The 23168-nt window shown below is 43.1% G+C and overlaps 1 protein-coding gene across 1 annotated transcript in view; it reads right to left on the bottom strand.

Annotated features, from left to right (window-relative positions):
• ALDH7A1 (aldehyde dehydrogenase 7 family member A1) overlaps positions 1 to 23168 on the bottom strand; it is a 46686-nt gene that overhangs the window by 2432 nt on the left and 21086 nt on the right. The window contains exons 8-17 of the mRNA XM_059418402.1: positions 22651 to 22728; positions 19788 to 19885; positions 14910 to 14951; positions 13514 to 13608; positions 10712 to 10796; positions 9232 to 9338; positions 7296 to 7412; positions 5902 to 5999; positions 5625 to 5698; positions 1151 to 1226 (exon numbers count right to left, since the gene is read on the bottom strand). Of these exons, the coding sequence (XP_059274385.1) occupies positions 1151 to 1226; positions 5625 to 5698; positions 5902 to 5999; positions 7296 to 7412; positions 9232 to 9338; positions 10712 to 10796; positions 13514 to 13608; positions 14910 to 14951; positions 19788 to 19885; positions 22651 to 22728 (870 nt within the window). The remainder of the gene's footprint in view (positions 1 to 1150; positions 1227 to 5624; positions 5699 to 5901; positions 6000 to 7295; positions 7413 to 9231; positions 9339 to 10711; positions 10797 to 13513; positions 13609 to 14909; positions 14952 to 19787; positions 19886 to 22650; positions 22729 to 23168) is intronic.

Raw genomic sequence — 23168 nt, 5'->3', positions numbered from 1 at the left:
AGAACATAATCCGGAAAAACACGTTTCAAAAACGTTATTCGTAGTCTTTGGGGCACAATATGGGGATCCACTCTAAATCTCAGGTGCGCAACGAAAGTAAAAGAACATAACTGACTTTGAAGAACAGGTACCAGGAAACAAACAAAACCCACAACAAAGAAATGGAACCAGGAGAGGGTGCATATGTCTGAGACTTAAAGCACAGCCAAAAGCTCCTCAGAATTTCTAGACAGACATCAAGTCACTGAAGCTCTAAGGGACTAAGGTTGAGAATCCACCTGAGGTTAGAGGGCTAGTGAGAAGCAAGAAATGAGACCAAAATGAGCATCCTGGGATCCTCAACCTTTGCTCTGTAACATAACAAGGGCCTGACCCACATATTGTTTTAATATACTTGGGAAAATCATTTCTATCTAAGGGAGAGAAAAAACAGCATACAAGCAGGGCGCTTGGGTGGTTCAGTTGGTCAAGTGCCCAACTCTTGATTTCGGCTCAGGTTGGGATCTTGGGGTCATGAGATCCAGCCCCACACTGGGCTCTGTGCTCAGCTGGAGTCTGCTAGAGACTCTCTCTCTCTCTTTCTCCCTCTGCTCCTCCCCCAGCTCATGTACCCTCTGCCCCCCAAAATAAGCTTTTAAAAAACAAATAAAAAATAGCATACAAGTAGAAGAACCAACTCCTTAGAAAACCCTCCCTGAAGCAGGCTCCGTCACCAGCCACCAGTGTGTGCTGGGTAAACAAGCTAAGGCACCATCAAGAGCCATGCTCACTACTCTGGCCTGCAAGGGCCCTGCACACTTCCCCTCTGCTGCTGCCCCTACCACCTCCAGGGGTGGTGGCCATAACCAAGGAGAAAACCCCAAGTACAGCTTCTCCCACTTTCTCCTACTGGCTGACCCTCCAATGTCCTGCTCTTCTGGTGTCTCCAGACAGAAACCACAACTGAGTTGGTTTCACGGTCGAGCCCTAGGCACTAGCTCAGGTGGGACAACCAAGGGAGACAAGTAACAATATAGGACAGATGTCCTGGGAGGGGACAGCTGCGCTTCATTACAAAACCAAACTGAAGTGAAGCAGTACAAAGAAAGAGCATACAGTAGAAAAGCAGAAAAGCACGTTCCAAACCCACCCTCCCAAAGCCTTTTCTTACCAAGTGGATCTTCTCATGTACTGTTTCCAGGCATCGCTACCAGACTCCCGGCCACCTCCAGTGTGCTTTTCTCCTCCTAGAGAAATACACGAGAAGTTCACAAATCATGAGCAGTTTTTCTGGGTACAGCACCTACTTGGTAGCATGGAGAGAAACACACCAAAAGGAGACTAGAGCTAGCCGACCAATGAGTTCACATTTAGCTCAGAGTATAGGCCTCCTCTATAAAAAAAGGACAAGAGGGGTGCCTGGGTGGCTCAGGGGGTTAAGCCCCTGCTTTCAGCTCAGTCGTGATCCCAGGGTCCTGGGATTAAGCACCCCCATCGGGTTCCCTGCTCAGCAGGGAGCCTGCTTCCCCCCCCCTTTCTCTGCCTGCCTCTCTGCCTACTTGTGATCTCTGTCAAATACATAAAATCTTTAAAAAAAAATTCAGAAAGATAAGAGACCAAATAAACAGCAAAAAAGAACTAAGGCGGTAGGGGTCGGGAGTGGGGGGGGGGGTGACACAAAAAGGGCATATAGAGGCAGTAAATCTGCCAGAAGCAAAAGAAAACCAACCTTACCACTGGACCAGATATTAAGATGGAAAATTTCTGGACAGTGGAAATATAATTTCACACTTAACCTCAGCTATATAATTTTCAATAACTATACACAGCTTTTACAATGTTCTGAAATGTTACATTAATGTCCTTATAACATAAGAAGGTAATGATTCCATAAAATAAGAGAAGGGTATTATGTGCAAGTGTGCTATCAAACCACAAGAAATAAGTCTTGGTAGTGTTTTTACTAACAGTAGAGGAGAAAACACTTAACAAAAGAGCTACAAGAAAGATCTGAGGGGCGCCTGGGTGGCTCAGTGGGTTGAAGCCTCTGCCTTCGGCTCAGGTCATGATCCTAGGGTCCTGGGATCGAGCCCCGCATCGGGGTCTCTGTTCAGCACGGAGCCTACTTCCTCCTCTCTCTCCGCCTGCCTCTCTGCCTACTAGTAATCTCTGTCAAATAAAATAAATAAAATCTTTAAAAAAAAAAAAAAGATAGAAAGATCTGAGCAGGTATCCAGCTGGCTCAGTGTTTGATTCCTGATCTCAGGATTATGAGTTCAAGACCCATGCTGGGGATAGAGATTACTTAAAAATAAAATCCTATGGGCACCTGGGTAGATCTGCCAGTTAAGCATCCAACTCTTGAATTTTGGCTCAGGTCATGATCTCAAGGTATTGAGATTGAGCCCTGTGTTGGGCTCTGTGCTCAGAATCTTTCCTTGAGATTCTCTCTCTCCCTCTCCCTCTGCCCTTCACCCAGTACACATGTACCCTCTAAAATAGATAGATATTTTTATAAAAATTAAAATATGTGAAAATCTGAGGAAATTGCCCATATTTTTTTTAAAAAAGATGAAAAATAGAAGGGAAAAGATAACAAAATTAGATGATTCTTGAAGAGATATTATTCAAATAATAGTTCTAGTCATTAGAAAAAGAGAATAATTGCAGCACCTGGCTGGCTCAGTCCATAGAGCACGTGACTCCTCATCTCGGGGCTTTAAGTTTAAGCCACATACTGGGTACAGAGAGTACTTTAAAAAAAAAGGTGGGGGAGGATGCCTCACTGGCTCAGTCAGCTAAGTCTGACTCTTGGTTTTGGCTCAGGTAATGATCTCCAGATAGTGAGACTAAGTCCCGAGTCAGCCTCAGCATGGAGTAGAGATTCTCCCTCTCCCTCTCCCTATGCCCCTCTACCTCCACACACACTAAATAAATAAAACCTTAAAGAGAGAGAGAGAAAGGGAAAAAAACTGTCAAAAAAAGACCCAGCACTGAAAATTATTCAGCCCCAACACTCTAAAGCTAATCACTGGCCCAATGTCTAAGAAAATGTTTTACAAAGATCTCAAACCTAGGACACCTCGTATTTTTTGAAATAGGAAAAAAAAAGAGATCAGAAATTGAAGTGGACTGGGCTCTTCAACCATGACACCAGCCATAATGCAAATGAATTAACAACTTCAAATGTCTGAGGAAAAACTGCTGCAAACTGTGCAGGACAGGCAGAGGTCTGTCGGCAACACTGCAGCATGTAGGAACCCAGCTGCTGAAGACAGCCCTCCATGGGTAGCAAACTGCCCTTCAATGATTAGTTTCTTACTGGGCCTCAGCTGCTCTGATACAATGTGGTTTATGTGAAAGCCCTCCTTGCCTTCAGGGAGTCTGGAGTTTCAGTATGTGCCAGGGAAAGGAGGCCTCAGCGACCAGCCTCCAACAAAAGCCTGGGATGCAGAGCCTCTCCTAAGTTTTCCTGGTAGAGAACATGTCATGTTTGTCGTCCCAACCCACTGCTGGAAGAAGGAAGCACATCCTGTGTGACTGTGATGGGGAGAACACAGAAGCGTGGTTGCTTCCTCTGGTTTCCTCCTGACCTCACCCGGCAAAACCTCATGCTGCACACACAGAAGACGGAGGCTTAAGAAGGTTCATCTATGCTAACAGAGGGTCAACAAACAATGTCTACAACAGAGAAGAGTAAGCACTGAAGCACACTACTTTGAAAGACTGAAGGAGGGGTGTCTGGCTGGCTCAGTCGAGGGATCACGAGGCATGGGGGCACAGAGCTGTGAGTTCCGCCCCATAGTGGATGGAGATTATTTAAAACTAATAAAAAACAAAACAAAACAAAACTACAGTGAATTAAGGTAAATTTCCTTTTAGTAATTTCCAAGTAGCTGCCTCTGGGAATGAAGCCGGAAGAGAAAAGTGCAAGAATCCCCTTTCCCATTTAAAAATTAACTTGTGGGGTGCCTGGGTGGCTCAGTGTGTTAAGACTGTGACTTAGACTCGGGTCATGATCTCTGGGTCCTGGGATTAAGCTCCTCATCAGGCTCTCTGCTCAGCAGGGAGCCTGCTTCCCTCTCTCTCTCTCTGCCTGCCTCTCTGCCTACTTGTGATCTCTGTCAAATAAATAAATAAAAATAAAATCTTTAAAGAAAAATTTTAAAATAAAAATTAACTTGTGTGGGCTTCAGGGAGTAAGAGTCAGGTGCACAAAGTAGTGTGGGCTACAAACAGGCACTAAGGCCCTGCAGGGGGAGAGCTGGACACGGGGGCACACAGCCTACTCAAGAGCACAGTGCAGGGGTGAGCCTGAAGGAAAGCAGGAACCTTTCCCCAAAACTTATGTAATGAATAGTAAGTACAGCAAACACTGGTCTGAAAACACTAAAAAGTGCCTCGAATTATTTACAATGTTGGAGGTATTAACACATGCGTGTTCTGCTCTATACATATATAGATGTATATGTAAGTATAAACAAGGTCATGTTTTTACTCTACTTTCGCTCATTTTTAGTTGAAATGCTTAAAACCCAACTGCTGACTGGGTTGACTTCAAGAAAAAAACAAACTACTACTTAATTTAAGCATTAAGAACTCAAGGCTTATTAAGAGAAAATACAAGCAGAACCCAGTGGAAGAAAACACATTAGTGTTTTATATAAAATAAAAACTAATGTTTAACACCACATCCCTTTGCAACAAAAAAAACAGAATTTTTTGTGTGACAAAATCTGGCTTATCTCTAAAGCCAGGGGTTCTTAAATGTTCTTTGGGTCACTGACCGTCTTCCCAAAAAAAGAGATGTCACTGCTTCAAGGGGTCACATATCCTAGGCTAAGGGCCCTGGCTCCAATGTGATGCAGAGTTTGAGAAAAGAGTCAGGTTCTGGATCATCACTCTGAATACGGCAGTAAGCTCCTCTCAAGCATGTTAGACCGGACTCTTACCAAGTTCTATTATTTCGGTTTCTTTCTTTTTTTTTAAAGATTTTATTTATTTGACAGAGAGAGAGAGATCACAAGTAGGTAGAGAGGCAGACAGAGGGAGAGCGGGAAGCAGGCTCCCTGCTGAGCAGAGAGCCCGAAGTGGGGCTCGATCCCAGGACCCTGAGATCATGACCTGAGCTGAAGGCAGAGGCTTAATCCACTGAGCCATCCAGGTGCCCCATTATTTCGGTTTCTTGGTCAAACTTTTCTAAAAGCTACTACTCCTTTTCCTTTGCTGCCTGAACTGTGTCCCCTCCCCAAATACTTATGTTGAAAACCTAACTTCCAAAACTTAGAATGTGGCTGTATTTGGCAAAAGCTCCTCTTAAAGAGGTAATTAAGGTTGAATGAAGTCATAAGCCAAAGAAAGATGTCACAAAGGTGCAGGCCTGTAACAGAAGGACTGGTGTCAAAGGAAAGGAAGAGGCACCAGGCATGTACAGGCGGGCATGGAGAAAAGGCCACGGCAGGACCCCAGGTCATGAAAGAGGGGGCTCAGGAGAAACCAGCACTGCCAACACCTTAACCTTGCACTTACAGCCTCCACAACTGTGAGAACATCCATTTCTGTTGTTCAAGCCACCCACACCATGGCATTTTGTTATGATACCCCAACCATGTGCCCCCGACGTAGAACAGGAATTCTCTACATACCAAATGCACCTCCGATCTCAGCCCCGCTTGTGGGGATGTTGACGTTCACAATGCCACAGTCGGATCCTTTCGGTCTGTGTGTAGAAAGGGAAGCAAGGTTGAGAGCAACAGATAGGAATTAAGAAATAAACTGAAAAAATCCAAGCAAAACCTCTAAGACTCTTCATGCTCAAAAATGGGATTTTCAACTATAATGGTTTCTTTCTTTCTTTTTTTTTAAGCCCACTCGTGACACAAACTAAGCTTATGTAAATTCTCAAAACAGACAGAGTTATACCCAAGCCAGCGGAAGATTCTGCCCAAATCCTTGGTAAAGATGCTACTGGAAAGCCCCTGTTTTACTTCATTATTCCAGGCGAAGACTTCCTCTTCATTCTAAAAAGGACAGTGGAAGCTGTTAGAGGATGCAGCAATTGCTTCAAAATTCACAAGAGTCCATTTCATGAGCTGTACCAATGTAATCTCCACACACAGAAGTTAACTAAAACCTCAGTATCTTACTAATTCTGTTTCTCTCATGCACAGCTTTGTGGGGGTTTTCCCTGAATTGTACTCTGAGAAACAGACGAGGACATGCTTCCACTCAAGCTGCTACATGTAAGACCTATTACTTACTGAGCTCCTCTTCTATGCAACCCACTGACCGAAGCACTTTGCACACATTTAAGTATTTAATCCTCATCCAACAATACAGGTTTTGTATTACCCCCATTTTACAGATTAAGCAAGACACACTAAATAATTTACTCAAGAATTCACTCACATACACAGAATACAAAACATGAAATTATCCTCTGTCACAAGACATGAAATAAGACGACAATTTAAATCAATATTTTTGAAAAGCAATCCTTTGAGGGGCACCTGGGCGGCTCAGTCAGTTAAGCATCTGCTTAGGCTCAGGTCATGATCCCAGAGTCCTGGGATCAAGCTCCTCATCAGGCTCCCTGCTTAGGGGGAAGCCTGTTTCTCCCTCTCCCACTCCCCCTGCTTGTGTTCCCTCTCTCGCTGTCTCGCTCTGTGTCAAATAAATAAAACCTTTAAAATAAGTAAGTAAGGGCGCCTAGGTGGCTCAGTGGGTTAAGCTGCTGCCTTCGGCTCAGGTCATGATCTCAGGGTCCTGGGATCGAGTCCCGCATCAGGCTCTCTGCTCAGCAGGGAGCCTGCTTCCCTTCCTCTCTCTCTGCCTGCCTCTCTGCCTACTTGTGATCTCTCTCTGTCAAATAAATAAATAAAATCTTTTCAAAAATAAATAAATAAATAAGTAAAAATAAAAAGTAATTCTTTAACTGTAGTAAGATATAATTCTTGTTAATATTTTCTTAAACTATTAATCATGGCATATTCAAACCTTGATTTGATCACTAAGTATTGGCTGGCATGGCTCTAGTCTGTCTGGGGAAGGAGAAGGTGGGGTGGGGAAGGAGACCCTCCAGCTTTTACCATCTGCTAAAACCTCCACAGGCTGTCCACAGATACAGGTTACAACTGTAGTAGGTCTGAAGACTGCATGCAGCTTGTCACTTGTCTGCTGATGCTCAGCACTGAGGCTATGGGACGGTCTGGTCCCTTCCATGTGGAAGCTGACCATAAGGCCTACACAGCTCAGAGCAGATGACACACAAAGGCAGCCATCAAACTCGAGAAATGGGAAACAGAATCCATTTTTACCTTGAATTTAAAGACATAAAGAATCGGAGCAAACGTCTCTGTGTGTGCAATGGATGCGTTGTGAGCCAGACCTGTCACAATTGTTGGTTCTACGTAATTGCCAGGGCGATCCATGACCTTCAGTAGAGAAATAAAGTAGAAAGAATGAAGGTGTTTTGTTTTTTGGTACTTAGGGTCAGAGGACACAACCTTCCCCTATACTTTGGAGAAAAAAAAAATAAACACCATTTATACATATGAATCATTTCCCCAAAATAACTTCCCATCATGAATAAAAATAACCTCTGTCTTGGTTGGTCAGAGAAAAACAGAAAAGAAAGTGAAGAAGCAAAACCTGTCACAGGTTGACACGACCAAGTGACACTGAAAAAAAGCAGTTATAGCTGGCTTTTTAACAAGTATATAATGTAAAAATAGGACTACACGGCATCTGAAGACTGTATCATATCCCCATCCCAAATTCCTACAGGGAAGCCTTAACCCCCACCAGTGTGACTGAAACTGGAAACAGAAGCTTTTAGTAAGTAAGTAAGTTAAAAGAGGTCACACAGGTGGGGCCTGAATCTGGAAGAACTGAAGACCTTACAAAAAGAGGAAGAGATACCAGAGACCTATTTTCTCCACCCTCAAGGCAAAGGCCGTATGAGGACACTGAGAAGATGGGCGTCTGCGTGGTCTGTGTGCCAGCAACAGAGGCCTCACCAAAAATCAACCCTGCCAGCACCGTACTTTAGACTCAGCCCCAAGAACTGTGAATAAAGTAAATTTCTATTGCTTAAAGGACCCAGTGGGGGACCTGGGTGGCTCAGCTGGTTAAGTATCTGCCTTAGGCTTAGGTTATGATCTGGGTCCTGAGAGCGTGGGGCTCCCTGCTCAGTGGGGAGTCTGCTTCTCCCTCTCCTGCACCTCTCCCTGCTTATGTGCTCTTTTTCTCCCTCTCTGAAAAAAACAAAATCTTAAAAAAAAAAAAAAAAAAAAAGGAAAAAAAAACTGTAGGTCAATACTGTTCAAATAATTGATTCTGTGGATGGTACGTAATTACTTGTTTTCAAAATCTCTCATTTATAGTATTACACATTTTCTTGCTTGTTGATTTGACTCCTTGTTTGACATCATACTTTCTCTTTTTTGGCTACAATTTCTTCCTTTGTTAAGAGAGGCATCAGTTTCCAAACACTAGGATGCGTATTTCTAATTGAGCTTTGTTCTGCACTGTGAACGCCTCTGCCTTGTTTGTGCTTGGCATGTTCTCACATGTCTGTTGACAGACATTTCAAGGTTCTGTGGGAAATGCAAAGTCCACAGTTCTGTGGAAAATGAGTTCAAAACTCTGCACCACTGCACAGACCATCACGAGGGCTAAGATTTACATAGTATAAAAATGGGAAACTACATCAATGAAGAAATGAAACCTAACAGTCAACCCAATGATTAGGCCAATACAGTGACCAACCAACCAGCCAACCAGTTATGTTCATTATTTTCATTACCCTTTATGCCAAAATTGCCCTTATAACCAACCAATCAGTTAAGAAACAATAATGTTTCTGGTGAAAATGCTAGCAGGAAAGATACCTATTATGGCATCCTAGTATCCCGCTTTTTGATACCCTGCCTTTTAAAAATAGCCACTAAATACGGATTCTGACTCTTCTAAATACAAAGTCTTGTACTATCCCAGGAAAAGGAGGTGTCCCTTCCATACAAAATCCCAGGGACTCAATTCAAAAGCAACCATGGCCCTGAGTTTCCTGTGTGTCCTCCAGAAGTGTTCCATGCATTTTACTTTGTCACTCACCAAAACACTGATTTCCCCCTTATAAAAGTATGATGGAGAAAAACAAAGACAGCAGTAGGAGACCCTTCGCCCATCCGCCCAGAGCCCTGCTTATGCTAAGGAAGCAAAATGTGTCACTACTGAGCTTAGTGTCATTACCTTGCCACCATAGACCACGGTGCCACCTTCTTTCTCTGCTTGCTCCACTGCTCCCAGAAACATGCTCACGGCCTGTTTGGTGTGGAGTGGCCCATAGAGAACATTGGCTGCAGAGAAAAAGGAATGCTCTCAATCTCAAACTGAATGGCATCATTTTCTTGTTAGAAGAGCCCTTCCGATGAACAGCCCTATGTCTTCATACAGTGCCCCAGTCAGGCAACCTTTCCCAGTGAAAGGACAGGAAATACGGAATGCTCTGAAGGACACATGGACACCATCACCACCACTCGTCTCTGCGAGGGGAGCGAGAGTAGCCGCAGAAGACACAGACACCAGCAGGTGGGACTGTGTCCTGAAAAAGCTGCTCTATGTGAACAGGGGGAAGGCCAAATCTGTCACGCCCCCTGAGTTAAAGGAATGGCTATCAATGAATCAGAGCACTGCATTAAAAATGCAAGATCCATTGATTCATGACCATGGAATCACTCTCTAAAACTTCACAGGTTTGGGAGCTGGTATGGAATCTAACCAGCAGAGATGGATGCTGCTGGAATCCAGAGCCTTAAAGGTGACCGGGGGGCAGAGGAAGAAGGGAGACTCAGGTACGCCTCAGTGAGGAGGTGGCATCTTACAGCGCCAGGCATGAGGAAAGTGGGTAACGAGAATTTCCAATGGAAAGGGTAGCGGGACGGAGCCTGGGACAGGGGAGCTCTGTGAGAAGGACACAGAAGCTGGAGCTCAGGGAGTAGGTCCACAGAAGTCATGGTGGGGGTGGTAAACAGAGGCAGAAGTCACATCATGAAAGAGCATGAGCGGATCCAGAGGGACTGGGAAGGAATCCAGGTTTTAGCTGAAGAGCAATTAGGAGTCACTGGAGTGCAGGAAGCAGGCAGGTGATTTGTCATCTAATTACATCTTTTAAAAAAATCACTCTGGGGGCGCCTGGGTGGCTCAGTGGGTTGATGTCTCTGCCTTCAGTTCAGGTCATGATCTCAAGGTCCTGGGATCGAGCCCCGCATCGGGTTCTCTGCTCAGTGGGGAGCCTGCTTACTTCTCTCTCTCTGCTTGCCTCTCTGCCTACTTGGATCTCTGTCTGTCAAATAAATAAAATCTTTGAGGGGGAAAAAAAATCACTCTGGCTTCTCTGGAAGGCAGAAGTGAAAGCAGGAAAGTCAGCTAGGTGCCTCCTACAGCCTTCCACGAGGATGGTGATGGCTTCCATGAGCGTCATAAGAGTGAAGAGAGAAAAGCTCATCCAAGTCATCCTGCCCGAACACCAAGACCTAAGCTCACCCACCAGCTGCCATCAAGCACTCACAATCCTAAACTAGGAGCAGATGTGATACCCCAAGTGCCCAATGACCCTACTTCTTATGCCCTCTGGCCTCTCAGGAAAGGAAAAACAGAAAATGTAAGATCAGAAACACTGTTAAGACCAGTTGTTAAAAGCAAACATCTTTGAAATAAACCAGATACTCACAGTCCCATGGGTTCCCCACACGGATCTGTGCATAGGCCTTTTTAAGTCTATTTACAACTTCATCATGGATGCTTTCGTGTAAAAACTAAGTGAAAAAAGGAAACATTCAAGGGAACAGTAAAATGCACAAATTAACAATGTGCAATTTTCCTTAATACTCCTGACTTACAACTCATAATGGTTTTTAAACACTGTGACCTCTGAAAACATAAGCAAATTAAGTCTTAAATAATTTCTAATTTTAATATTAACTACATTAAGGCAGTAATTCCCACTCAGTGGAGGTTAGAAAAAAATTTTAAGCCATGTGTTTAGCAAGATTCTAAGGACTTATGTGGCCAAGCTTCACACACCAATTAAAGCCTGTTTTTTGTTCTAGAGCACTTGATATCTTAATTACCAGAGAACCTCAAGTTTATCTAGGCTAATCATGGTGAACACACACCACAGCTGTGCGGTCAGCCTGGGGCTGCTGCTGTGTCACATGCCCTTAGCTCTCAGGCCAAGCAGGGCTCCAGAGGGAGACCTCAACCAGGAGCACGGCCCTTGGGCTCATTCAGGTAGGATGTAATAACATCCTGTGCTACACTCCCACGGATAGAGATGAACTTGGCAAGCCATCCACTCTCTGGGTTGGTCTCCATGTAGCATATGGACTGACAGTCACGGAGAGCTGTGGGATGGATTTTTTTCTACATACCACTAACTGTCCCTGCAGAAACCAATCTGGGCAGTGACTAATAGCATCCTCTAACATTTAACACTAAGTACAGAGCCTGATTATGTACAGTTGCCCCAAGACACAAAGGAAAAATAAAACTCAGCTGAATAGACAAATGCTTGACTTCCATCTCATTTTTTGGAGTACTGATTTCTTCTCAGCATTAGTGTAGTAAATGTTTAAAGCAAACAAATTCAATAAATTGTTAACTATTCTATGAACATCACATCTCAGATTTTTTTTTTTTGAGAACTTCAACTAATGGAACAACTATGGAACAAATGATTACAGATAATCAATTGTCGTATACAGGGGAAAAAATGAATACGAAAAGTTACAGAAAAAGGAGATTTACATTCTAGGTATCTTTTAGTCTAATTAATTTATATTATGTCAACCTTATAAAGAATTGGTTCATACTCACCATGGGTGAAAATAAAAACAAAAAGCCAATTCCTCTAATTCAACTGCAAAATTTTTTTAATTAAAGAAGGAAAACTCAGTGATTTTTAAAATGTCAAATGTACAAGCAGCACCTGTGTGGTTCATTCAGTTAAGGGACCAACTCCCAATTTCAGCTCAGGTCATGACCCTCAGCCCTACATCAGGCTCTACAATGGGCATGGAAACTGCCTTGGTTAAGACTCTCTTTCTCCCTCTCCCTCTGCCCCACCTGCTCTGTTCTTTCTCACTATCAAAAAAAAAAAAAAAAAAGGGGCGCCTGGGTGGCTCAGTGGGTTAAAGCCTCTGCCTTCAGCTCAGGTCATGGTCTCAGGGTCCTGGGATCGAGCCCCGCATTGGGCTCTCTGCTCGGCGGGGAGCCTGCCTCCCCTTCTCTCTCTGCCTGCCTCTCTGCCTACTTGTGATTTCTGTCAAATAAATAAATTAAAAAAAAAAAAAAAAAAAACCACCTTAAAATTAAAAAAAAAAAAAAGAAGAAGAAGAAGAAGAAGTCAATAATGTAGCCAGATCTTACACCTCATCAAAACTTGTTTGGGGGGGTGCCTGGGTGGCTCAGTGGGTTAAGCCTCTGCCCTGGGCTCAGGCCATGATCACAGGGTCCTGGGATCGAGCCCCACATCAGGCTCTCTGCTCAGCAGGGAGCCTGCTTCCTCCCCTCTCTCTCTGCCTGCCTCTCTGCCTCCTTGTGATCTCTCTCTCTGTCAAGTAAATAAATAAAATTAAAAAAAAAAAAAACTTGTTTGGTAGTAGCAGAGTTTTCAGCACCATGAAAATCAGGGTTGCATCCCACACAGAAGTGAAATCTAGCTAAAATCTAAGTATGGAGATTAAAACTTCCAAACTCCACACACGGATGCTAACCCATAACTCCATATATGCACTTAATACCAATGTGGTCTATATTTGTATGCAGTCTATATATTCATCCAGAGACAAAAAACAAAGTCATTTACTTTTCAATAAACCATGCAGAATCAAGTCTAGATCTAATACCAGACTTTCAGGCCCCAAATTAAAATCTTTCTAACAGTTTACTACTTAAAGTGTTTTTATGAAAAAAACTAAAGCTGGGGCACCTGGGTGGCTCAGTGGGTTAAAGCCTCTGCCTTTGGCTCAGGTCATGATCCCACGTTCCTGGGATAGAGCCCCGCATTGGGTTCTCTGCTCAGCAGGAAGCCTGCTTCCTCCTCTCTCTGCCTACTTGGGATCTCTGTCTGTCAAATAAATAAATAAAATCTTTAAAAAAAAAAAAGAAAGGAAAAAACCTAAAGCTATTTTTTAGCAAATGATTTGCAAATTCTCTGAACTCTGACCTGACTTTATTCTCTAAGTGACACTGGACTCTGTCCAGATCGCTCTAGGTTTAAGACTGAAAACAGTCCCAGTCAAACTCTAATCAATGAGTGTGAGTCTGCTTGTAGTTTGAGTGGAGGGTGAGGCTGAGACCCCGGTTGATCAGCACCACCACCCTGAGCAAGGACCACAGATGTGCCAACCATATCTGCAGAATACAAGTCTCAGGTCTCTAGCAGTACTTCTACAATGTGTCCTAACAGTACAATGTGATACTAAGGGACTGTATGTCATTCAACGTCATGTGCCCTCATGGACACACTCACCAGGCGCCTCGCAGTGGTACACCTCTGGCCAGCTGTCCCCACGGCAGCAAAGAGGGCTGATGGAACGACTAAGCTGAGGTCTGCATCTTCAAAGGCTTAAAGAGAGACAACACAGATACCCATCAGTGTCACCAAGGAGACGTGCTAACCGGGACTAAATGATGCTCTCAGAAAGCTCTGTAAGGAGCACTAGCATTTCCTCTGCGACAGAAGCATGCTCACATCACAGGGCAACTTTTCTTCCAGGGAGGATTACATAAGAGCATAATAATGAGCTCTAAGGTCTTTACCCCAGTACAGATGTCAAAGGAGATTAATAATGGCATCTACCTCACATCTACCTCACAGTAATAAAGGGATTACTGTGGGGATTAAAGGAAATAACTCAGATCAAACAGCTGTACACAGTATCTGTGAATACCCAGTGTCACTAAATGTTAACTGTATTTTTGAATACACGCTCTTTAACTAGATGGGTTCAACCAGAATAAAGCCATCACTACAAACTTTTTACATTTCTGGTGTATACCACAAATATACAGGCATTTACACATGATGATAATGATGGCAATATACAAATTACCAAATTTGGTTTCAATATACAAATTACCAAATTTTTTTTCACAAAATCCATGTTTCCAGCAAGCAATCATCCTCCTAATGTTCGTTATCCAGAACAGGCTGGTGCCCTATTTCCTTTTGTGGCCAAAACCAAAAAAAAAAGAAACACGTCAACTCCGAGCCTACAGGTAAACGATACAAAATGCTTTAAGGGCGGGCTCTTTCCTGGTATAAAAGCACTCAGTATCCATTACAGACAAGCAAATATTTTAAAACATAAAGGAATCAGGAAGTCGTGTAAGAATTACTCACTTATTCTAGAGAAACGTGGCCAGTTCTCCTGAAGTAGGAGAAAAGTAAGAAATCATGCCACACTATAAAGTCTCAGTGTAAGCTCTAAGCCCCAGGTAGCATTTCCTAACGTGAACACCTGTCCTTCCTAGTCATCTCTGCCTCATACCTTTACATCATGACTCCCAAGTAAAACCTGAAAACTAAAATTACATCTTAGGCGCATGCAACACAGGAGGGATGAGTTCCTATTCGAGTTCTGTATGTTCATCTGAGCTACCAAAGCTATTCTGAACAGAAAATAAATGAAAGGCAGGCAGGGGTGTCTGGGTGGCTCAGTCGTTAAGCATCTGTCTTCAGCTCAAGTCATGATCCCAGAGTACTGGGATCAAGTCTCACATTGAGGTCCCTGCTCGGCAGGAAGCCTGCTTCTCCCTCTCACGCCCCCTGTTTCTGTTCCCTCTCTTGCTCTGTCTTCCCCCATCAAATAAATAAATTAGAAAAAGAAAGAAAGAAAAAGAAAATAAATGAAAGGCAACCTTACCAATAATGGCATTGTTTCCTCCAAGTTCTAACAAACTTCTCCCTTTAAAAACACAAACACACTTTAAAGCCCATTTCAGTATTTAACACACATTGCAAGAAAGCCTGAAATCACAGCTTATTTCAATTATGTCTTATTTTCAGATTCCAAATGTAGTATGAGCATTGCATCCACATCAAACATCTTGATTTTGTTAACTGTACCATGGTTTTATGGCACAATGTCTGTATTCGTAAGATATACCCCAAAATATTTAGTGGTAAAGAAACACAATGTTTTCAACATATCTTGAAAGGTTTAAAAAAAACGAATACGCACTCACAGTTTATGTGCATGCATGCATGTCGCTAGAGAGAAAATGATAAATGGGCCAACACGTAAGCCACTGAGTGAATTTAATTAAGGGCGTACAGGAATCCCTGTGTTAGTTTTGGAACTTTTCTCTCAATGTGAAAGCTCTACTCCTTGAAACTCCTTTTAAAAGTCTGGGAAATTTTGTAATCTGCCAAGATATTAAACAATGAATTACCATACGATCTAACAATCCACTTCTGGGTCCTTCACCAGTAGCTAAAAGGTGGAAGCCAAGGGTCCATCAAAAAATGAGAAAATAAACAAATTATTATCCAGCTCTAAAAAGGAAGGTGGTTCTGACACATGCCACCACCTTTAAGACATACGATGTAAGGTCAGCAGGGACTGAGTGGTAATGCTACTCACAGGAGGTTCTTGGACTGGTCAAACCGATGAAGAAAGCAACCAGAATAATGGTAGCCAAGAGCTGGAGGATAGCAGAAACGGGGAGCTCGCTTTTAATGGGGATACAAGTGGGAAAACAAAGTTCTGGAGAGGTGTGGTGATGATGGTTGCACAACAATGGAAATGTGCTTAGTGACATAGAAGTGTACACTTAAAATGATTAAAATGATACATTTTGTTATATCCATACACACACACATATATATACACACACATTTCTTTTACCACAATAAAGAAAAGAAACTGAACAACAAAAATCTTTTTTAAATCAGAAGGTATCAAATAGGCAAAAAGCTATGGTTTGTAAGTCACCATGAATCTCTCCTCATAATCTGATACAGCGCCTTCAAATCTCTTTCCTGTTCACTTGTATTTTCTTGACATAACAGGAACTAATGTGCTCTTACACCTCTTCCCTAAGTTGTTAAGAGCTGCTTGAAAAATCACTGCACACCATTTCAACATGATGATGGAACAAATTTTACTTAGCTCCTGCTCTAGTGCTGAATAATCTATTGATTATCTACCTCCTGATTATCTACTTCAGTCAAGGCCACAGGGTAAGTCTATTAGAGCTCCTGATACACACTGCCAACTTACATTCCAAGAAGTCACACAGCAGGCTATGAACACCACTCTTACCTTACACACATCAGCAATAAAGAACAAAGATTTGCCTCGATTTCAGAGCTGTGTTTACGGCTGATCTCTTGAGTATGTTTCCTTAAATGCCCTTTAAAATCAGCTTCTATGTAAATAAATACTACTGATTTGTGCTACCAGGAGCACATGTGCCAGCCAGAGATGTTCTCTCCAATGCCAACAGTTAAGCACCCAGGGGACATTAGAAGGAGATAGGGCTGTTATAACCGAAGCCCCTGTTACTATTAGCTGTAGTCTTTGCTACAACAGAGGATTTAATGATAACCTGGCTGGCTACAGCAGAGGACAATACTACCTGCTGAGAAAAGGAAAGCCACAGCAGATTCTACACCTAACATGGGCTCCTGCTGCCCAGCTTCAAGGGACACACTGCAGAGAAGGGACCCACACATTCCGGATCCTCCAAATTCTCCCTGTGCTCCCTAAATCGACTCATAACCACCAACCCTGTCCAAGAAAAGAACCTGCAACTGACAGCAGATGGATACGTGTTTCTAAAGACCGCAATCCTTCTCCTAAACAGTACTACTTAAGAGAGAGTAACAAACTACGGCTTTAAAGTAATAAGGGGATAGGAAAAGGAAGAGATCAATCTGTTCATGGAAGCAGTAGCATTAATGATCTTGAGCACCCCGGCATAAGCTTCTTGGGGTCATGGTGAATATTCGAACAAGTATCTATTCAAAAGCTTTGCCCATTTTTAAACTGGGTTGTGTTTTATACTGTTGAACTTTAAGAATTCTTTATTTATTCTAGATATGAATCTCTCATCAGAAAAAGGATTTGCAAATACCTTCTCCCATTCTGCGGGTTTTTCTTTCCACTTTTAAGTTTCTTTGGAAGCACAGATGTTTTATTTTTGATGAAGTCTTCTTAATCTTTTATTGTTTCTGCTCTAGGTGTCATGTTGAAGAAAGCACTGCCTCATCCACAGTCACAAAAACCCATTCCTGGGACGCCTGGGTGGCTCAGTTGGTTGGGCAGCTGCCTTCGGCTCAGGTCCTGATCCCAGCGTCCTGGGATCGAGTCCCACATTGGGCTCCTTGCTCGGCAGGGAGCCTGCTTCTCCCTCTGCCTCTGCCTGCCATTCTGTCTGCCTGTGCTCGCTCTCTCCTCCCCCCTCTCTGATAAATAAATAAAATCTTTAAAAAAAAAAAAAAAAAACCCCATTCCTATGTTTTCTTCTCTAAGTTTGACGGTTCCAGCTCTTATATCCACGTCACCAGAACATTTATTTTTTGTGTACAAGATGAAGCTGGGGGTCTAATTTCTTACCACGTACATGGATATCTAGTTGTCCCAACACCCTTCGCCCTTTGTTGAAAAGACTACTCCTTCTCCATTGAAATGTCTTGGCACCCTTGTCAAAAATCAAATGACCCACTGAGCCAGCCAGGTGTCCCCGTTTAATTTACTATTAAGTATTTTATTGTTTTAGGGGTGCCTGGGTGGCTCAGTCGGTTAATGGGAGGTTGGGGTACCAGGTGGTGGGTATTATAGAGGGCACGGATTGCATGGGGCACTGGGTGTGGTGCAAAAATAATGAATACTGTTATGCTGAAAATAAACAAAAAATAAATTTTAAAAAAATATTTAAAAAAATATCAAATGACCTAACTGTAAGGGTTTATTTCAGGACTCTCACTGTTATTACACTGATCCTGACATCTATCCTTAGGCAGGTACATCATCTTGATTACTATATTTTTGTATGAAGTTGTGTTATCAGGAGTATGGGTCCTCGAAATTTGTTCTTTTTCAAGACTGAGCTGCTTGCGGTCCTCCACAGTTCATCTAAATTTAGCGATCAGCCTGTCGATTTCTGCAAAGAAGCCACGTAACATTATGAAAGGGACCACAATCTCTGTAGACTACTTGGGCAGTATTGCTCTTAGGCTATAACAATATCAACTTTTCCAAAAAGTGAAAATGGGACATCTTTACATTTACTTAGCTCTTCTTTACTTTCTTTCAATGGTATTCTGTAGTATTTTGTGTGAAAGACTTCAACTCCTTCTATTATTTTTTTTTTTTTGAAGATTTTATTTTTAAGAGACCTCCACACCAATGTGGGGCTCCACCTCACAACCCAGAGATGAAGAGTTGCACACTCTACCCACTGAGCCAGCCAGGTGCCCCCGTTTAATTTACTATTAAGTATTTTATTGTTTTAGGGGTGCCTGGGTGGCTCAGTCGGTTAAGCATTTACCTTGGGCTCAGGTCCTGATCTCGGGGTCCTGGGATCAAGCCTCGAGTTGGGCTCCCTACGCAGTGGAGAATCTGCTTCTCCCTCTGTTCCTGCCCCTTGCTTGTGCTCTTTCTCTCAAACAAGTAAATAAAATTTTTTTCAAAAAAAAAGTATTTTGGGGGCGCCTGGGTGGCTCAGTGGGTTAAGCCGCTGCCTTCGGCTCAGGTCATGATCTCAGGGTCCTGGGATCGAGTCCCGCATCGGGCTCTCTGCTCAGCAGGGAGCCTGCTTCCTTCTCTCTCTCTCTGCCTGCCTCTCAGTGTACTTGTAATTTCTCTCTGTCAAATAAATAAATAAAATCTTTAAAAAAAAAAAAAAAAAAAAAGTATTTTGTTCTTTTTGACACTACTGTGAATGGAATTGTCTTCAGAATTCCATTTTCAGGTTGTTCACTGTTGAGGTATAGGAATACAAGTGATTTCTGTATAGTGATCTTGTATCCTGCAACCTAACCTTACTTATTAGCCCTAATGGTTTGTAAGTCTCCTGTTTAAAAGCAACACCCTGGGGTGCCTGGGTGGCTCTGACAGTTAAGTATCTGACTCTTGATCTTAGGGTCTTGAGTTTAAGCCCTGCACTGGGCTCCATGCTGGGAGGGGAGCCTACTTTAAAAAAAAAAAAAAAAAAAAAAGGTCACACCTTCAGGATGGGGAAAATAAGTAAAAGCAATGCCTTTATAGCAAAACAACTGGCAGATTTAGTAGTCAAGCCTCATTTTAGGCTAGGGTTTGTCAAAATTCAGCAAAACCACCAAAAATTGAAAGTCATTATTATTCTTGAAAACGTAACTCTAAGAAGCCGTCCAGTGGAGCACAGAACACTCTGTATACAACTCGTCAGTTGTATATACGTAAAATGTAAAGGAGAACAGACTTAAGATTTCCATTCCTAAATTCACTCATGTCCTGTCAATCCCTACACCTATTTAAAGTATGACTTTTCTGTTTTTAGTTTGCCCAACCCTTCTGACAGAAATCAAGAAATGTATTTGATAGGATTTCGCTCTGGTCATTTAGGAGGAAAAACGACACGCTTTTCCAAATTACGTTCTTAAATGTGCCATCTCCCCATTGGTATCTGTATCCCTTCTCTTTTACTTGGACAGTCAAATAAACATGGCTGGTGTCCCCATAGAAACAATCCAAGGAAAAAACCCAACTTTGAGATTCCCTATCCATCACACTGCTCATGAGAAAATCAACACTTACCAAACCTCTCCTGCACCATAAGGGCCACCTGTTTTCCCACCTGTGTGCTCCCGGTGAAGGACAGCAGGTTCACCCGCTCATCTTTGGCCATTGCTGTGCTGCAAGGGAACAAACAAGGTCACCCAGGCACAGAAGTCCAGCAACGGCACCACCTCCTCGCACCAATCCAGAGCACTGACATGCTTCCTCACCACAGAATGGCTCTCAGTCAAAGATACACGTCAGTCTATCCCAAGAGTGCAAAGGAAGGTCTTCATGAAAATGAACTAGATTTTCACAAGCAAAACCATACAGTCCAACAGGCTAATCTGATTTGGGAGCTCTCAATAAACGAAAATCACCTTGAGGACATTGTTAAGGATCAAAGTCCTGGGGCACCTGAGTGGCTCAGTTCGTTAAACGGCCAACTCTTGGTTTCAGCTCAGGTCATGATCTCCGAGTCACACATTGGGCTCCACACTGAGCAGGATGCCTGCTTCAGGATTCTCTCTCCTTCTGTCCCTCCTCCCACTCACTCTTGAGTGCTCTCTCTCTCAAATATTTTTTTTTTTTAAAAAGGATGATATACATTGTAACCTTAGCATTTCCTCTATGAGCATCCCAATTACGTGGCAGACTCCTAAACTATTAATTCTTTTAAGAATTAAAATTCTGAGGTGCCTGGGTGGCTCAGTGGGTTGAAGCCTCTGCATTCAGCTCAGGTCATGATCCCAGGCTCCTGGGATCGAGCCCCGTAATCGGGCTCTCTGCTCGGCAGGGAGCCTGCTTCCTGCCTCTCTGCCTACTTGTGATCTCTGTCTGTCAAATAAATAAAATCTTAAAAAGGGGGGGGGGCACCTAGGTGGCTCAGTTGGTTGGACAATTGCCTTCAGCTCAGGTCATGATCCTGGAGTCCCTGAATCGGGTCCCATGTCCGGCTCCCTGCTCGGCAGGAAGTCTATTTCTCCCTCCGACCTCTCCCCTTTCATGTTTTCTTTCTCTCATTCTCTCTCTCTCAAATAAATAAATAAAATCTTTAAAAAAAAATTAAAAGTCTGAGGGACACCTGGGTAGCTTAGCTGGTTAAGCACCTGCCTTTGGAAGATGCTAGGGTCATGATCCCAGTGTCTTGGGATAGAGCCCTATGTCCAGCTCTGCTCAGCAGAGAATTTTCCTCTCCCTCTGCCAGGTGCTAACCTTGCTTGTGCTGTCAAATAAATAAAATCTTAAGGAAAAAAAAAATTAAAAGTCTGAAGACTACAGGGAAACATCCTAAATATCTCTCATGGAAGCTCACTTAATGAAGACTGTGCTAGGATTTCCAGTTATCTCTAAGAAATATAGACCAGACACTACAGATGCAAATCTCTTGGCTCTTGGTTCAGTGCTCCAAAGGGCTTGGTAGCAGACTAGCAGATCAACCAGCGCAAGAGATAAACTGTTAAGGCTAGAACTGCTTGATGGGATTACACACCGAGATGTCCCCAGGTTCAGCAAACCTTAGCACTGATACTCTAAGTACCGTTACCTAATGCACAAGTAGCTGTTACTTAATGCATGCCTGCAAACACTCCCCCCTCTGAGCCAGTCCAAGACCAATATGAAGGATGGATGCTCAAAGAGCACAAATGTTGTAATGTTATATTTCACTAGGTACTCTACATGTGGAAGTTGTATTTCCTGCTATTCTCTCATTCTCATCAAAAGACGAATGTATTATTCCTTCCTGAAATGGGCAAGTGGAGCAGTAAGGTAAGTGAAGGAGGGAGACCAACGTTTCACCCAAGCCAGTGCGGGCTATAAGGCCCGACTCCCAGGGACCTCTGGGGAAAACACACCTAATCAATATCTAAGCCAGCAGTAGTAACTTCAGCTTTCATCATGGATCAGGGCAATTACAGCTCCTGGCTTAGGAAAAGGCTCTGATAGGATGCTGAGTTAAAGAAACCACAAAGCCTGCATGTTGTAGTATTCCACTTACATGAAAGGTTCCCAAAAGGCACACGTACAGAGACAGAGTAGAAGAGTGGTTGTGGGGGAGTAGAGGGGATGCCAAGTGACTGCTAATGAGAATGAGATTCCTTTTTGGTCTAATGAAAATGTTTTAAAAGACCATAACGGTAATGGTTGCACAACAATGTGAATCTTCTAACTGTACCTTTTTAAAGAGCAGATTCTACAGTATGTGAATTATACAGCAATTTTCTAAAAAGAATACATTTTTTAAGAGGCTACATTCCCAGAGGTCCCTTTTATTGGTCAGCTGAAGAACCTAGACAACAGGACAGGTTCTCAGCTGAGGGATACACCAGAATCCAATTCCACAGCTTTGGTTTTTCTAAGTAAGCACCTCTATGAACTAACTGGCAGAAAGCCATAGACTCCTCAATGTTACAGGAGTTTTTCTTTTTCTTTTTTTATTTTTTTATTTTAAAGACTCTATTTGACACAGAGAGAGAACTAGCAAGAGAAAGAGAGCACAAGCAGGGGGAGTGGCAGACAGAGGCAGAGGGAGAAGCAGGCTCTCTGCTGACCAAGAAGCCCAACATGGGGCTCCATCCCAGGACTCTGGGGTCACCACCCCGAATGGAAGGCAGATGCTTAACAGACTGAATCACCCAGGTACCCCAGGAGTTTCTTATTTTAGACTATAAACACCTCACAAAACTAGCTCTGGGCAATTAAAAAGATAATCTTATTCATCCTCCAACAAAGGCTATGTCCTAACAAAGGCAAAGCCCAATGACATACGAGATAACAATGATACCCCAAAACCCCTCCCTCCTCCTCAGCTGTCCTGGGTTTCATTACTCTAATAAAGAAGATTCTAACCAATGAACCTGAAGCCCTTCAACAAAAAGCTGCTCTGGGCCCAATGACTTACCCGATGTCCGCTCCACCGCAGGTCAAGGAACAGATCGCACCAGGCAGCTGATTATCCTCCAGAACCTTGGCTATTATTCTAGAAATGGAAAAACAATTACGGAGAAAGGGAACAATTTAGTTTCTTTCTTTCTTTCTCTTTTTACGATTTTATTTATCTATTTGACAGAGAGATCAAAAGTAGACAGGCAGGCAGGGTAGGGGGGAAGCAGGCTCCCTGCTGAGCAGAGAGCCGGATGTGGGGCTCGATCCTAGGACCCTGAGATCATGTCCTAAGCCAAAGGCAGAAGTTTAACCCACTGAGCCATCCAGGCACCCCAACAACTTAGTTTCTAATAGTTTTTTTATTTTATTTTATTTTTATTTATTTATTTGACAGACAGAGATCACAAGTAGGCAGAGAGTCAGACAGAGAAAGAGGAGGAAGCAGGCTCCCTGCCGAGCAGAGAGCCCATGCGGGGCTCAATCCCAGGACCCTGGGACCATGACCTGAGCCAAAAGCAGAGGCTTTAACCCACT

Source organism: Mustela nigripes, chromosome 12 (assembly GCF_022355385.1).
Source record: "Mustela nigripes isolate SB6536 chromosome 12, MUSNIG.SB6536, whole genome shotgun sequence".
NCBI lineage: Eukaryota > Metazoa > Chordata > Mammalia > Carnivora > Mustelidae > Mustela > Mustela nigripes.
The sequence above is the reverse complement of the archived record's forward strand: the minus strand, read 5'-3'. Positions and strand labels throughout refer to the sequence as shown.